The following is a 12,143-nucleotide window of genomic DNA, read 5'->3' on the forward strand; positions in this document are numbered from 1 at the left end:
CGCATGGCAGATAAAGAATCACGTAGCGCGTCAGAGCACATCCTCACAGTTGGCCGGGCTGTCTCTCAAAACTCTCCAAATAGTCTAAAGTCGACCTGTTGGAGTTACTGAGTCGTCACACTACATGTTGTAGCCCAGGAGCAATGGGCCCGCAAAGGTGTCTCTTTTCCTCTCTCTGTGGGACTTGTTAGAGGAGCTATTTTGGAATCCACCTGCCTTACTCTAAGTGCTGGAAACACATTGTGAGATTTAGCACACACAGTACTTCATACAAGCCTAGTTTCCAGTGAAAAGCAAAAAGAAACATTGGATTTGAATGTTAAACATTTAAATGCTTTTTCAAAGCAGCAAGTGCAAGAGTAACAACTGGTTTTCATTCATAGCCACAAAGTTACACTTTGTATTGGTGTTCATACAGCTCAGACCTATGCTGTCTTCAACATGTACGTCAGAAATGGCTCCCTCAGATATCTACAATGATAAGATGCGTGTGGTTTGCATGTGAAACGCTGTTGCTTAATGTACACACTTATTGCTCACACACAGAAAAAGCTGGAGCTACTAAAGGATTGTTTGGAGATTTGTGATGGAAATGGAGTGAGAATTTGAAGAAATCTTACTCTGTAAATGGGCCGATTAATTGTTTATGCTTTCCTGCCTGTACCTTAGCCTTGAGGTAGAGGCAGACCTTGAAAGATTCTTCTTGAACTTCTGTAGAACATTTAACTTTCTTCTTCTTGAGAACAACAGCTTCTGCTGAGTGTCAGACAACACTCTCTTTTTGCAATACATGCAGACAGCTGTATACGTTACATACCGGGTGCAGTAGGTCTTGCAGAAAACTCTTCAAATGTTAGCGTAAGAGAAAACAATTCTGAAATGTTCAAACAGAGACAGACCAGCAAAACAGTACTTCACAGTCTGGTCTTAAGTTACTTCTGTTTGGGAAAAGCTCATGATTAAGGCACAAAAATTATTGGTAAGGTTGGGCAAATGAAAGTTTGTAGTTGGAATTGCTGATAAGGCAAGCAGTATCCAGAGGTCTCTGACAGCTGATGAACTCCATGCTATAATGGATAATATGTAATAACAATGTATATTTCCCAACATGCCAGTCTGACTTATGGGGCACTTATAGTAGCACTTAAATACAGGTGTCAGGTGTGCACATTCCCATACTGTAGCCAGACATTCAAGTTAAGATATGTGTGTTCACCAGTAATACTGTAGCAGATATGCATTGGGTTAACTTATTTTCAGCTGCAGTCTACACACCATTTGTTTAAACAATGTGTAAACACTAAGATGGCTTTGGACTCCTGCAGGTGTAGATATAATAATGCATTATACATTACTAGTGAAATTATACTGAAAGATTGTATTGTTTGAGATGAAAAAGAGAAAATTAACAACATATATTCAGAGTGAACATCATTGTGACTTGCTAAATGTATTTAGTTAACTACTGTGTGTTACCTCAAACTGCATAGTAAACATGGTGATGATAATAAGCAGTAGATGTTGGTCAGTCTGTAACAACAACAACGGCCCAGCAGAGCGGAGAAATAATGAGATATAAAAATATCCCACACTTTCCACAGCTAACACTGGCCCGTTACTTAAAAAACAAAGAAAGAAAACAACAAAAAAAGAAACTTTTCTTTCCAGAGAAACCTGAGGGCCTCATTTATATGTTTTGTATGACCTCCTGAACACGATGGAAAATGGAACCAAAGGTCAGTGTTAAGTCTCCCCTGGCTTTTGTTCTTTAAAACAACAATATTGTATTGATCTGTCCTGAATGATAAACACAAATGTCTTGGTAAAACACAGCCTCTTTTGACCTTTAGCAATTACTTCTACATGGCTTTAGTGGTACTGTAGATGAAAAAAATAACAATGTCCAACTCATTTTCTTTTGTTTTTGTGTGCAACTACACCTACACCTTACCAGAGTGGTAAATTTCACAGAAGCTGTTACTTCCATTATACATGAGAAATGATTGAGATGTTGCAGGATATTTACATTTAAGTCGATTAAATATTAGAGCTCTACTTACTGCTCACCACAACATTGTCACAGAAACAGGATTCCTGGTTCTCAGCTGGGGGAGCAATGTGTGAAGTTTTTATGTTCTCTATGCACTTCAGCTTCCTCCCACAGTTTCGAGACATGCATGTCGGGTTATAAGTGATATCAAAGTGGTTGTGAATATGAAGCACAGAAAATGCTTGAAGTTTAGAGAATACAGTGCTGCATGAACATTTTGTAAAAATGTAACTTCTATTCTTGGGGGCTTTGAGCAAGACTTATTTCAATGCAGTGACACAAAAAACCAACCTATGTGTATATAAGTTTGATTACTTTTTAACTTGTGCTTAGTAAAAATATAAAATATACATGCATGTTCATGGTGACTGGTGACTCTTTCTCGATTAAACTAAGAAAGCTGCCTTAGTAGCTTGACTTTTATGAACAAGATTTCCACTATAGAGATATTGGACATCTCATGAAACTGAGATCTGTTAGGCTTATGCCGGGTTATAAATAAAAATTGTGATTCATCCTCAAGAACTCAGGTGCTTGCATGTAAAATATCTGTTATCTAGTGGTGAGCCTAACTGAGTCTCACTTGTCTGACAGAGTCAAAGTGTGTTGCAGTGACCCACGATTAGATCCTCTTAACCTTTCCTCTGACCTTAACGAGTGTGAGATTACACCCCTGGACTTTTCTGTGGGCGGCTGCAACCATTGCTAAGAATGGTAATGCAACCAGGTAAACCTCCAAATCAGCTCTGTACAATTTATATACTTATAAATAAATATATATCTCTATATGTAGATATACTGTATAGTGATTCTAAAATACATTGAAGAGTAGAGAGTATTATATACCATGATTAGTATTTTTTCATTCATAAAAGTAGTGAATATGAATTTGGGAAAGACAGTTCACCCGTGTCGTCACAGACAGACAGCAGAGATGATGATGAAAAGCAATGCACCTCAGGCTGGAACCTCTTGACCTGTGGAAAGACTGCAGGGAGGTGATGGCAGCAAGGGGCTGATAAAGGGCAGTCACTGGGGCCTAAAGGCACATCCTGGACATGTCGTTTTGGCAGTAGGGGTCTTGCCACAAATACACAAACAATCACACACAGACCATATCTCCAAGCAGTGAAGAAAGAATAGTAGGTGGCACTTCAGCTCCTAAAACAGTGGAGCGTGTGTGTGTTGGGGGGTGGGGGGGTGGGGGGTGGGGGGTATTCTGCACCTCACCCTTGTGGCAAGTGAGAGATGACAAGACAAACAACTCTTGGATTTAGTCCTGTCATTCACCACCAAACATGGAGCTTCTGGATCCAAACTAATTTCTGCACTACTCTGACTCAACAAACTTCTTCAGTGCATAGCTCTGTTCTCTATCAATATATTAATTTGCTAAGATCAACCATGCCAAGCGTTCACACCAACTGACATTTAGATGTAATTTAATCCTAATAAAAAATGTGTTTTTTGGAATCATATGATTACACACCGACAGGCTGTTTTGTTTATCGTGGCTTTGAGAGTACCGCTTTAATATTCTTCATTATAATTGGAATTAAAGGCCATTGCATTGATTCTTAAAAGGGCTGCTAAGGCAAAGTCCCATACTGCTCATATTTGTATGTGTGTGTGTGTGTGTGTGTGTGTGTGTGTGTGTGTGTGTGTGTGCACGTGTGCCATTTCTCCACGCTACCCTTTGTGTGTGGTCATGCTTCACATTTTCATTTAAGCTTTGATCACATTAAAGCTATTCTCACCATATTAATGTTAGTCAATGAATAGATTAAATATTCAATTAAGCCTGATGCAGGCATGTGTGGCAGAGGTTTTGAGACTGACTGTGTGTGTATATGTGCGTGTGTGTGCTTGTGTGTATGAGATACAGAGAGAGAAAGAGCGACAGTGAAAGAGAGAGAGTGTGTTTAAATGTGTATGTTGATGTGTAATGATGTGTAAATATATTTATGGCTCAGGGTCACAGTGGTATTAACCTGACCCAGGCTGGTTTTCTCTCTGGGGAAACTCCACAACTGCTGATTGTTCCGAGTTTCTGTCAGCTTTTGTGGGCCTTCTAGCACTGTGGACAGAGCAAGAAGCCCCTTTGAGCTATGCAGGAAGGAAGATCATACAAAGATGAGTAAAAAATGAAAATAAAATAAACAACAGATGCTTCCACAACTTTTATTTTGTTCTGTTTTTCATTCGTAGCTTTGGGGAGGGGGGGGGCAATATCTTACAACTATCCAGTTGTTTAAGACTCGTGGGCATTTTTTTTTCTCATAAAGTGAGATAAAGCTTATCCCTTGACTCGCCCGCCTCACAGGACGACTACATACTGTGCCCAGTTAAGTGCTGCTTTTACCAAGTGGAGAAGGCATTCAGTAAAATGTCCCATCAGCCAGGCATATGCCAAAGGCCTACATCTTATTCAAGTTTTAAACCTCTAATTGGAAACGTTTAAAAGGCGTTTAAGAGTGCCCTTTCTTCCCTCTTTTCTCATTTCCCATTTAATGTGTTGTGTCAAAGTCTATTACCTCAGTTGGACGTTTCTGTCCCTTAAGTTGAAAAAAAGGGAAAGGAGAGAGGGGGAGGGGGGAGTTGGGGAAAAAAAAGAGAAGCCATCAGCTGAGGTTTGCCAGGTCGATAAAGCTTTTTAGATTTGGAGATGTTTTCAGGGGGAGCCCATTTCCTGCGGCTAAGAGTTGTTAATGGAGCTTAAGGAATTATCTTATGACTCTCGGGTTGAGAGCAGTTTATTTCAGCCCGGGCCCTGCTCCTGTGTCGGAGTGGCTGAATATGCTGCTGTCAGAGCCGCTTAATGAAAAGTAACGCGTCGCTGATTACAGTTTTATTTGGTCTCTATGTAAAAAGCTCCTGTTAATTTACCATCCCGCTCCCTCTGTGCGTTCGTATTTGCCATGGCTGAATGATTTAGTTATAGGTGGCCCCTCTCTCTCACTCTCTTTTTCTCTGTCTCTCTCTCTTTGAGTGCACTGTGCGCACTGGTCTCTCTCCCAGGACACCCCCCCCCCCCCCCCCTCCCTTCTCTCTCTCTCCCTCTCTTCTGTCTTACTTCATGTCTCTTTCTGTCAAATAAAAAGCCAGTTGGTTCAGAGGTCTAATAAAATCTGTCTTCATGGTAAATTAATTAAATGTCGGGGCTATCTGATCTTCGGGGATTTTAACTATGCGCTAATTTTCTATCAGAGGCCATGAAAATTTAAATGCACCATTTTGTATGTAGGTTAAACAGGTGTACGTCAAGTCAAATAGGAAAGCATTTTTTTCTCCCCTCCCTCCCAAGTAAAAAATAAGCACCCTCACAACATGTATGCCTTTCCTTGATTTTTATTCTGAGGTTATGTCAACGTTGCTACTCGAAATGCTGCAGGCAAGGTTTTTTTTTTCGGCCCAAGAAAGAAAAATAAATAAATAAAAAATACAAGCGGTATATAGAAAATTTCTTTTGTCCGCCGTTGCACTTTCTTTTAAAGGGGCGCGTGGAGGGCGGGGTGATCTCGATCGTTGGTGCTTTTCCCATTAAAATTCATCACCGAAGCCCCTCCACACCACCACCACACCCCACTCCCTCCTCACAGGACAGAGTCCCCGGAGAGCTCCTCTTTCGCCATTACTGTCAAGTACCCTTGACTCCTTTCTTTTTGCCCTTTTATCTACAACAACTAATTCGAGTTCCTTTGCCCTTTTCACTTCCAGACGACGTGAGTGCCTCTTTCGTAAAAGCCCTTTCACTTTTCAGCGGAGGAATCAGCATCCGCGCTGTTTTTCTGCCGGATCCCCCACCCCCGTCTCCAGGAAAATCGAGGGGTTAGTGTCAAAGCGAAAACTCCTCACTTCAAAATTATTTTACGGGCCTCCGTTTTGAACCCATTAAAGGACGTATGGCGAATAACTTACCCTTCTGACAGCCGCATCATGGAAGATGTTGAAATATTTCGATAATATTATCAGAGAGCAGAGAGGGGAAATCAATAGCCCGACATGAGATATGACTGTGAACATCCCAATTACAGCCTGTTTAGAGGGAATTAATGAGGCAGATCTTAGATACTGATATTGTTCTGTCTTGTGGGGATGAGCTGCCTCATTTTCTTCCCGTCATTGCACAAGAGTGAGTGTTTTCTGGGGGGGAAAAAAGAGGGTGTGAGATGTTAGATCGTGAGAGTATTTTATGGTTTAGGAGTGATGGGAGTGCTGTTTTAAACTGCAGGATGCTTTTTAAAAGGTTTTCTCCCCTCAGCCTTGCAGCAGGCCCCATATCGCGGGGGAAGGGTTAAGTCATTGTTTTAGATAAAAGCAAACGCAAAAGTAGAGCAGAAGGGGGAACGGCCTGGTTCAGCACCATAGACAGCAACTCTCACCATTAACCCGACATCACAAGCGCTCTTCAGAAACCGACTGTTTTTATTTTTCAGTGAACAAAGTTGAAACGCTCTCATCCACTCCCAAGGAGAGCAGTGCATTAGTGAGACTTATTTTTCTTTTATTGGTGATACTCAGCTGCTGAGACCTAAATAATATTCAATTACATTAGCATGCGCATATATTAAAGAAAAAAAATTAAAAGGAAAAGGCTTAGGCCTACATTTTTTTGTTGTTGTTTTTTTCCCAAGATGTAAACTTTGTTATACATTTTTGTGCGTGCGTTGAATCGAAATGTTTCCCTCCTGTAACTCGAGTGTAACAGTTTATGGCTACAACTGTTTTAATAAAGAATAAAACATAACAAGGGAATCATAGACACGCAATAGTTCTCTCTCTCTTTTCTTTTCTTTTTTCTTCCATCCGAGTTTTAGTCACAAAAAGTCTTCCACTCTCTTTGCAAGAAAGGATCATTTGGTTTTGTTAGGAGCAGAAAAGTTTATTGATAGTTTTTGGAAAACTCATGGCACTGTCTTTGGAGGAGTTTTGATGCTGCTGCAAGGCCGACGTGCTTCTCTCAGCCTCCAGAATTGTGCCTTTGGTGTTCGTGGTCCAAGAGACGGTGGTGTTGGTCAGGGCTTGGCTCAAAGTGCTGTGCCTGAACAAGGGGTCGTGAAAAACCCCGTCCACCCAGTTTCTCAGGGTTGTGACCGGCGAGTCCTGCCTGTCCAGGCCGGTCACGGGGGAGGTAGCGGCGGGGGACGGGGTGAGGGAGGAGGGCGGGGGCTGGCACCTCAGCATACAGGATGGGTACTCTGTTTGGTTCAGAGACGTCGCGGTCTGCGCCAAAGACCAGATCCGAGGTTTGCCGTCTAATATCTGGTGCCCTTGCTGCTGATTATAGCACGCCTTTTCCTGCTGTCTGCTGTCCGACTGGAAGCCGTCGTTATGATTCGTTTTGAGACAACTCTTGCTCAAGTCCTGCTCCTCACCGAGAGAAACGGGGATGGAGAGTTTCAGAGACGCGTCCTTGAGGAGGTGTTCGCCTGGGCAGTCGGTTGTCGTTGTGGTCATATGTGTGTTCATGTGATATCGGTGCTTCAGCTCACACTCAGAGCTTTCAGACTCCAGCGTGTCGAAATCGTCCAAGTCGCTCAACTGGAGGTCCTTGTCGGGCCGGCTTCTGGTCTCTGGAGAACAAGAACAGAAAAGAAACGAGGGGCGTGTCAGTCAGTGTCACACAGCAGGACAGAAAATAGGCTTCCAATCAAAGGTGTAAATTAATGTTTCACACCTGCAAATTATAATGTTTGGGGAAAATAAAGGTTCCCTTAAGCTAAAAAAAACAAACAGAGTTTTAATTCCAATGTATTCAACTCTATCACAATTAACTGCTTAATCTGATATCAAAACTCCAGGAGTCTAAACTTATTTATATATCTGACTCTTTTTTAACTCTGACTGAGGCCTGTCTCATGTTCCTCCATTAGTAAGTTCTTAGTGTTGGCCCAGTCTGATGGCAGGCCTGTGCAGCATAGTTCAAAAATAATGTTGCTGCTGACAGGTTTCACGTGTCATATAGTAAACGTGATTAAGCCTATAATGTGGCACAGATCATTGGTAAACCTTTCAGTCAAACAAATTATTTATTATCAGGATGTAGTGTCTATCTATAATTACAGTATAAAACCTTCTATTAAAAATATATTTCTTTGTAAGAGATGTCAGAGTAAACTAAAATATGAGTGTGGTCAGGTTTTATAGGACTATCTGTACAGTCTGGTATGGAATTCAAAATGCTGCAGAATGCTACAATTTGTAATTTAAGGAAAAGTCTATTTATTAAGTGTCTGTCTATAGCTGTAAAGGAGCAAATTATTTATTTAGTCTTTATAAAAAAACTAAATAAAAAAAAACATAAATCTCATCTTTGTTATTGTGAACTATATGAAAAGTCAAAAACTTCCCTTAGAAAGAGTTCAGCTTTGGAGTTTTACAGCTTTATTTTATCCTTGCAAAGCACTCTGACACTAACCATCGTCATTGTTCTCGCTTTTTATCTGCTCCTCTTGAGATCCATCCTCATCATCGTCGTCATATCTTTTCTCCTCTGAGCCCTTGTTTCTCGGCGGCCATGTCATCTTGTTCTCCTTCTTGAGCCTCCTTCTAGCATTTGCGAACCAGGTGGAGACCTGCGTCAGGGTCATTTTAGTGATAATGGCCAGCATGATCTTCTCTCCTTTAGTCGGATATGGGTTCTTCCTGTGCTCCTGTAGCCAGGCCTTCAGCGTGCTGGTTGTCTCTCGTGTAGCATTCTTTCGTCTTGTTCCCCCATCCATGGAGCCATATCTGTTAATGAGAAGAAGGCAAGCAAAATACTAATGAGAGAGTAAATATAGTATGTAACGCTTGTTGCTTGACAATTTTTAAAGCACTGTCCTGGCAGTTTCTCTCCTTACAGCCATGACAGAGCCATCTGCATCTTGGAATTTTTTTGAGCTGATGCGTATCATGTTTTATAAGCCTTGGAGTCACACTCCTGCCTTCGTCAGCGCAAATAAAATTTAAAACTGAATATCAGAAGCATGTTTCACTTAAGAGATATAATTCCGAAGCTGTAGCGAAAGGCATGCAAGCAGAAGATCATTACCCTGTCAAAGGTTACATACTGTACACGCTAATATTTCTTAGAAAGCTGCAAAGTCATGTGAAGTCCACAGAAAATGCTTTATAAGACTGAAGGCATCAAAAGCAACAGAGACTCTGACAACGTCCCTAAAACCCCCTCAGATAATGCAAAGCTCTCACAAAGTTAATATGCTATTACTGTCATTTAAAAAAATATAAGCTTAGTAAAGATGAAGAGTGTAAATTATGGTAAGCATTCTTTTTTTCTGGTCATTTTTGTTGTGCCACCTATTAAAACCCATTCTTAGCACAGGCTACAGCTCTTTCCCTACCCTCACCTCTCCCACAAATATCAACCATAAGCCTACATTTAAAATGCATGCTGTTGATTTTCAGTCCGCAGTGAGCTGTAAAAGTCCTCTTGGGAGGCTTTTATGAGGCCTTTATTGCTCCGTATAGCTTAGAGCAGGTCATGCACTGAAAAGGGAATCAAAAGGAGACAAGTGCTGCACCTTTCCTTAGCCTGTGTTGTTCTCAGATAAAATAGACTGTAAAATTGCTTTATTGAGTGTAATGATGAGCCCTCAGGTAAAAGATGAGTGCAGACAGTATGGTGCTGCTGTTGGCCTGCTTGCTCATCTGGGTGACACAGGTTATTTAGCTTTTTGCAGTGTGTGCACTTTCGAGCATCTTTTGCCCTTTATGCGGTATTAAAAGTGATTGGCAAAAGCACTTGTCGCTTAGGTTTTGGGCTACATGTTGAAAAGCTCGAAGTCTGCATAAGACATCGAGTACCGCCAATACAATATCGAGTGTGATCAACGAATGTGCAATAATAATAAAAGCAAGCATGTGGTATCACAATGCAGTTCTGATACCGCTGCTAGGTTCTGTTTTAAGGTAAATGCACAGTCACATATGAATCACGTTCACACGCTACCTTTTCACCACATCACAGACTTATTGCGGATGTCAGCTGATTATTGGGAAGACCTTTCAATATGGCAGGCATGCTCTTCACAACAGTGTACAGGCCTTATGTTTTGATGAAAGGGGCATGGGTCCTCTGAGGCAATTCACCCCATCAGAAAAGAAATGTGTCATGAGATGAAGGTGATCACCCAGTGTTGCTTGACGCGATGAGAATGGCCTTGACCCCTCAGGAATGATTGATTTAATGCCAGGAAACTGACCCTAAACTACAGCTCAATATTTACCTCTCGCTTTCATTTTAGTTACATCTTGTGTTTGTTGCTTAAGAAACCTGGGATAAGTTTTCACTTTTTTGGGATAGCAGACTTAAAGCGCATAGTTCAAAATTATTTCTGATGTAACTGACTTCCCTCTGTTTTTCTGCCTGTACCACATTTTACTCAAGCAGGATATTGGGTCTACATCAAGTGGTCTGTTGTTTGAACTGATAATGAGCTTTTTTAACATGCCAAAAAAGAAAAATCAGCTGTCACAGAAACCTACCTGTCATACTGATACTGCCCCAAGGTAGGATCATAGGGGTAGTAAGCTGTGGCCTGGGTTATTCCCGCATGCGCAGAAGCTGTGGCATCTTTAGTATCAAATGTACCCTGCAATCATACAGCAAGACACATTTTTAGAAGAGTGACACACAAAAAGGGGAAGGTATTGCAGCATTTTAAACAATCAACTTGACAAGAAGAGATGCGCATTGGTTGTACTTTTAGGTTGCCATCAACAAGGATAATGATTCCCAAAGAAATCCAAACTATCACAAAAACAAAAGCCCAATAATACAATACAACAATAATGTTCTGCTAAAAGTGAAGAAAAAATCCATCTCATATTTTGTGTACATATAAATATGATTGTATACCAACTGCAGGGACAAGACTTTTTTTAAGGACTGAAAAGTTGGAACTCTGATTATTTTTAAAAACAAATCAGACAAAATAAATAATTAGAATTCACAGTTGTAGGTAAAATAATGTCTAAGAAGATTCCAACCACCCCTTTACTGCCAACAGTGATTCCACTACATGGAATTTTATATGAAACCAAAATGAAACAAGCAATACTTTACTTTATATGAGCATGTCTTCCTTTTAGAATCATTCAATTAAAATAAAAAAATTAATTAAATAAAGAAGTTATTTGCACTCATGTTCTGACAATTTTATCAGGCTGAGTCTTCAAATTCACTTTTGCAGAGATGAAACAGACTGAAAACGACGGAAATCACATACGTTTAAAATTAACCTGCATCAACACAAGCTGATACGAAGTGTGTTATTCTTTGGAGTGAATTTTTAATTTCCTTGAAACGGTTGTCTTGAATATAAGAATGCATCTTCTGCATTTAAAGGCTAATGTTTTGCTACGTAGAACATTAAAAATGAGAGGGAGAAGAGAGGTGTGCCTGCTTCAGCTTCTGAACCTTGCAGGTCCATAAATCAATGCCAAGAGGGATCAGATGAAGGGCTTACCAGTGAGTAGAAAGCGGATGCGTCCGTGCCATATGTAACGTAATTCCCATAGCCTTGACCACTGGTGTAAGGGCTCCCGTACACTCCCAGCGCAGCGGCTGAGCTCAGCTCGTGTCTCGCCGTGGCCAGCAGCCGGCTCTCATACACGGGACAGTAGACAGGTGTCTGTCCGGAAGCCGCTACTCCGGAGTCGGCTATGGATCTGCCGGTGGACTCGCAGCAAGTGGTCAGAGAGTTAGTTGTCATCAGGAACTGGGTGGAGATCAAGAGAAAATTCATCGGCTGTTTTTTCTTTCTTTCTTTTTTTTTTTTTTTTTAAATTAGAACATAGGCTGCTTAATTTAATGTTGCACTGAAACAGAATGACAGGTGACGAAGTTAGTTTAAAACTTGTCTTAAAAATTGTCTTGATTAAAAAAAGTTCTACACGTTTCACTTTCACAGATCGCGAAATTAAACTTGGCTATAAAAAAGTTCGTTTTTAAAATTATACAATTTACTTCTTTTGAAATGATCTACATTGTCTGCCCTTTTTTTGTGGATTGCCCATTTAAAAATGGCAGATCTATTGGCGACTAAAATAGATCAGAGCAGACCAGATCTAAAGTCGAACGCCACAACTC

General features: G+C 40.8%; 1 protein-coding gene across 1 annotated transcript; it reads right to left on the bottom strand.

The window, feature by feature from the left end:
- Positions 1-6,503: 6,503 nt before the first annotated feature.
- Positions 6,504-11,799, bottom strand: irx4a (iroquois homeobox 4a). Its single transcript, XM_085472783.1, has 4 exons — positions 11,521-11,799; positions 10,538-10,644; positions 8,469-8,782; positions 6,504-7,623 (listed from the first exon to the last, which is right to left on the bottom strand). Exons 1-4 carry the CDS (start codon positions 11,797-11,799, stop codon positions 6,917-6,919), a joined length of 1,407 nt encoding a protein of 468 aa, XP_085328909.1. The 3' UTR covers positions 6,504-6,916.
- Between the last annotated feature and the right edge of the window lie 344 nt (positions 11,800-12,143).

The sequence above is a fragment of the Copadichromis virginalis genome, linkage group LG11 (assembly GCF_057382275.1).
Source record: "Copadichromis virginalis isolate Kocher_CV1m ecotype Utaka linkage group LG11, C_Virginalis_male_GT1.1, whole genome shotgun sequence".
Lineage (NCBI taxonomy): Eukaryota > Metazoa > Chordata > Actinopteri > Cichliformes > Cichlidae > Copadichromis > Copadichromis virginalis.

Coding starts and splice junctions, on each gene's coding strand:
- irx4a (XM_085472783.1), bottom strand. CDS start 11,799: ATGAATTTTCTCTTGATCTCCACCCAGTTCCTGATGACAACTAACTCT. Junction 10,645..11,520: donor CATCCGCTTTCTACTCACTG/GTAAGCCCTTCA, acceptor GTATGATTGCAG/GGTACATTTGATACTAAAGA. Junction 8,783..10,537: donor GGGCAGTATCAGTATGACAG/GTAGGTTTCTGT, acceptor TCTCATTAACAG/ATATGGCTCCATGGATGGGG.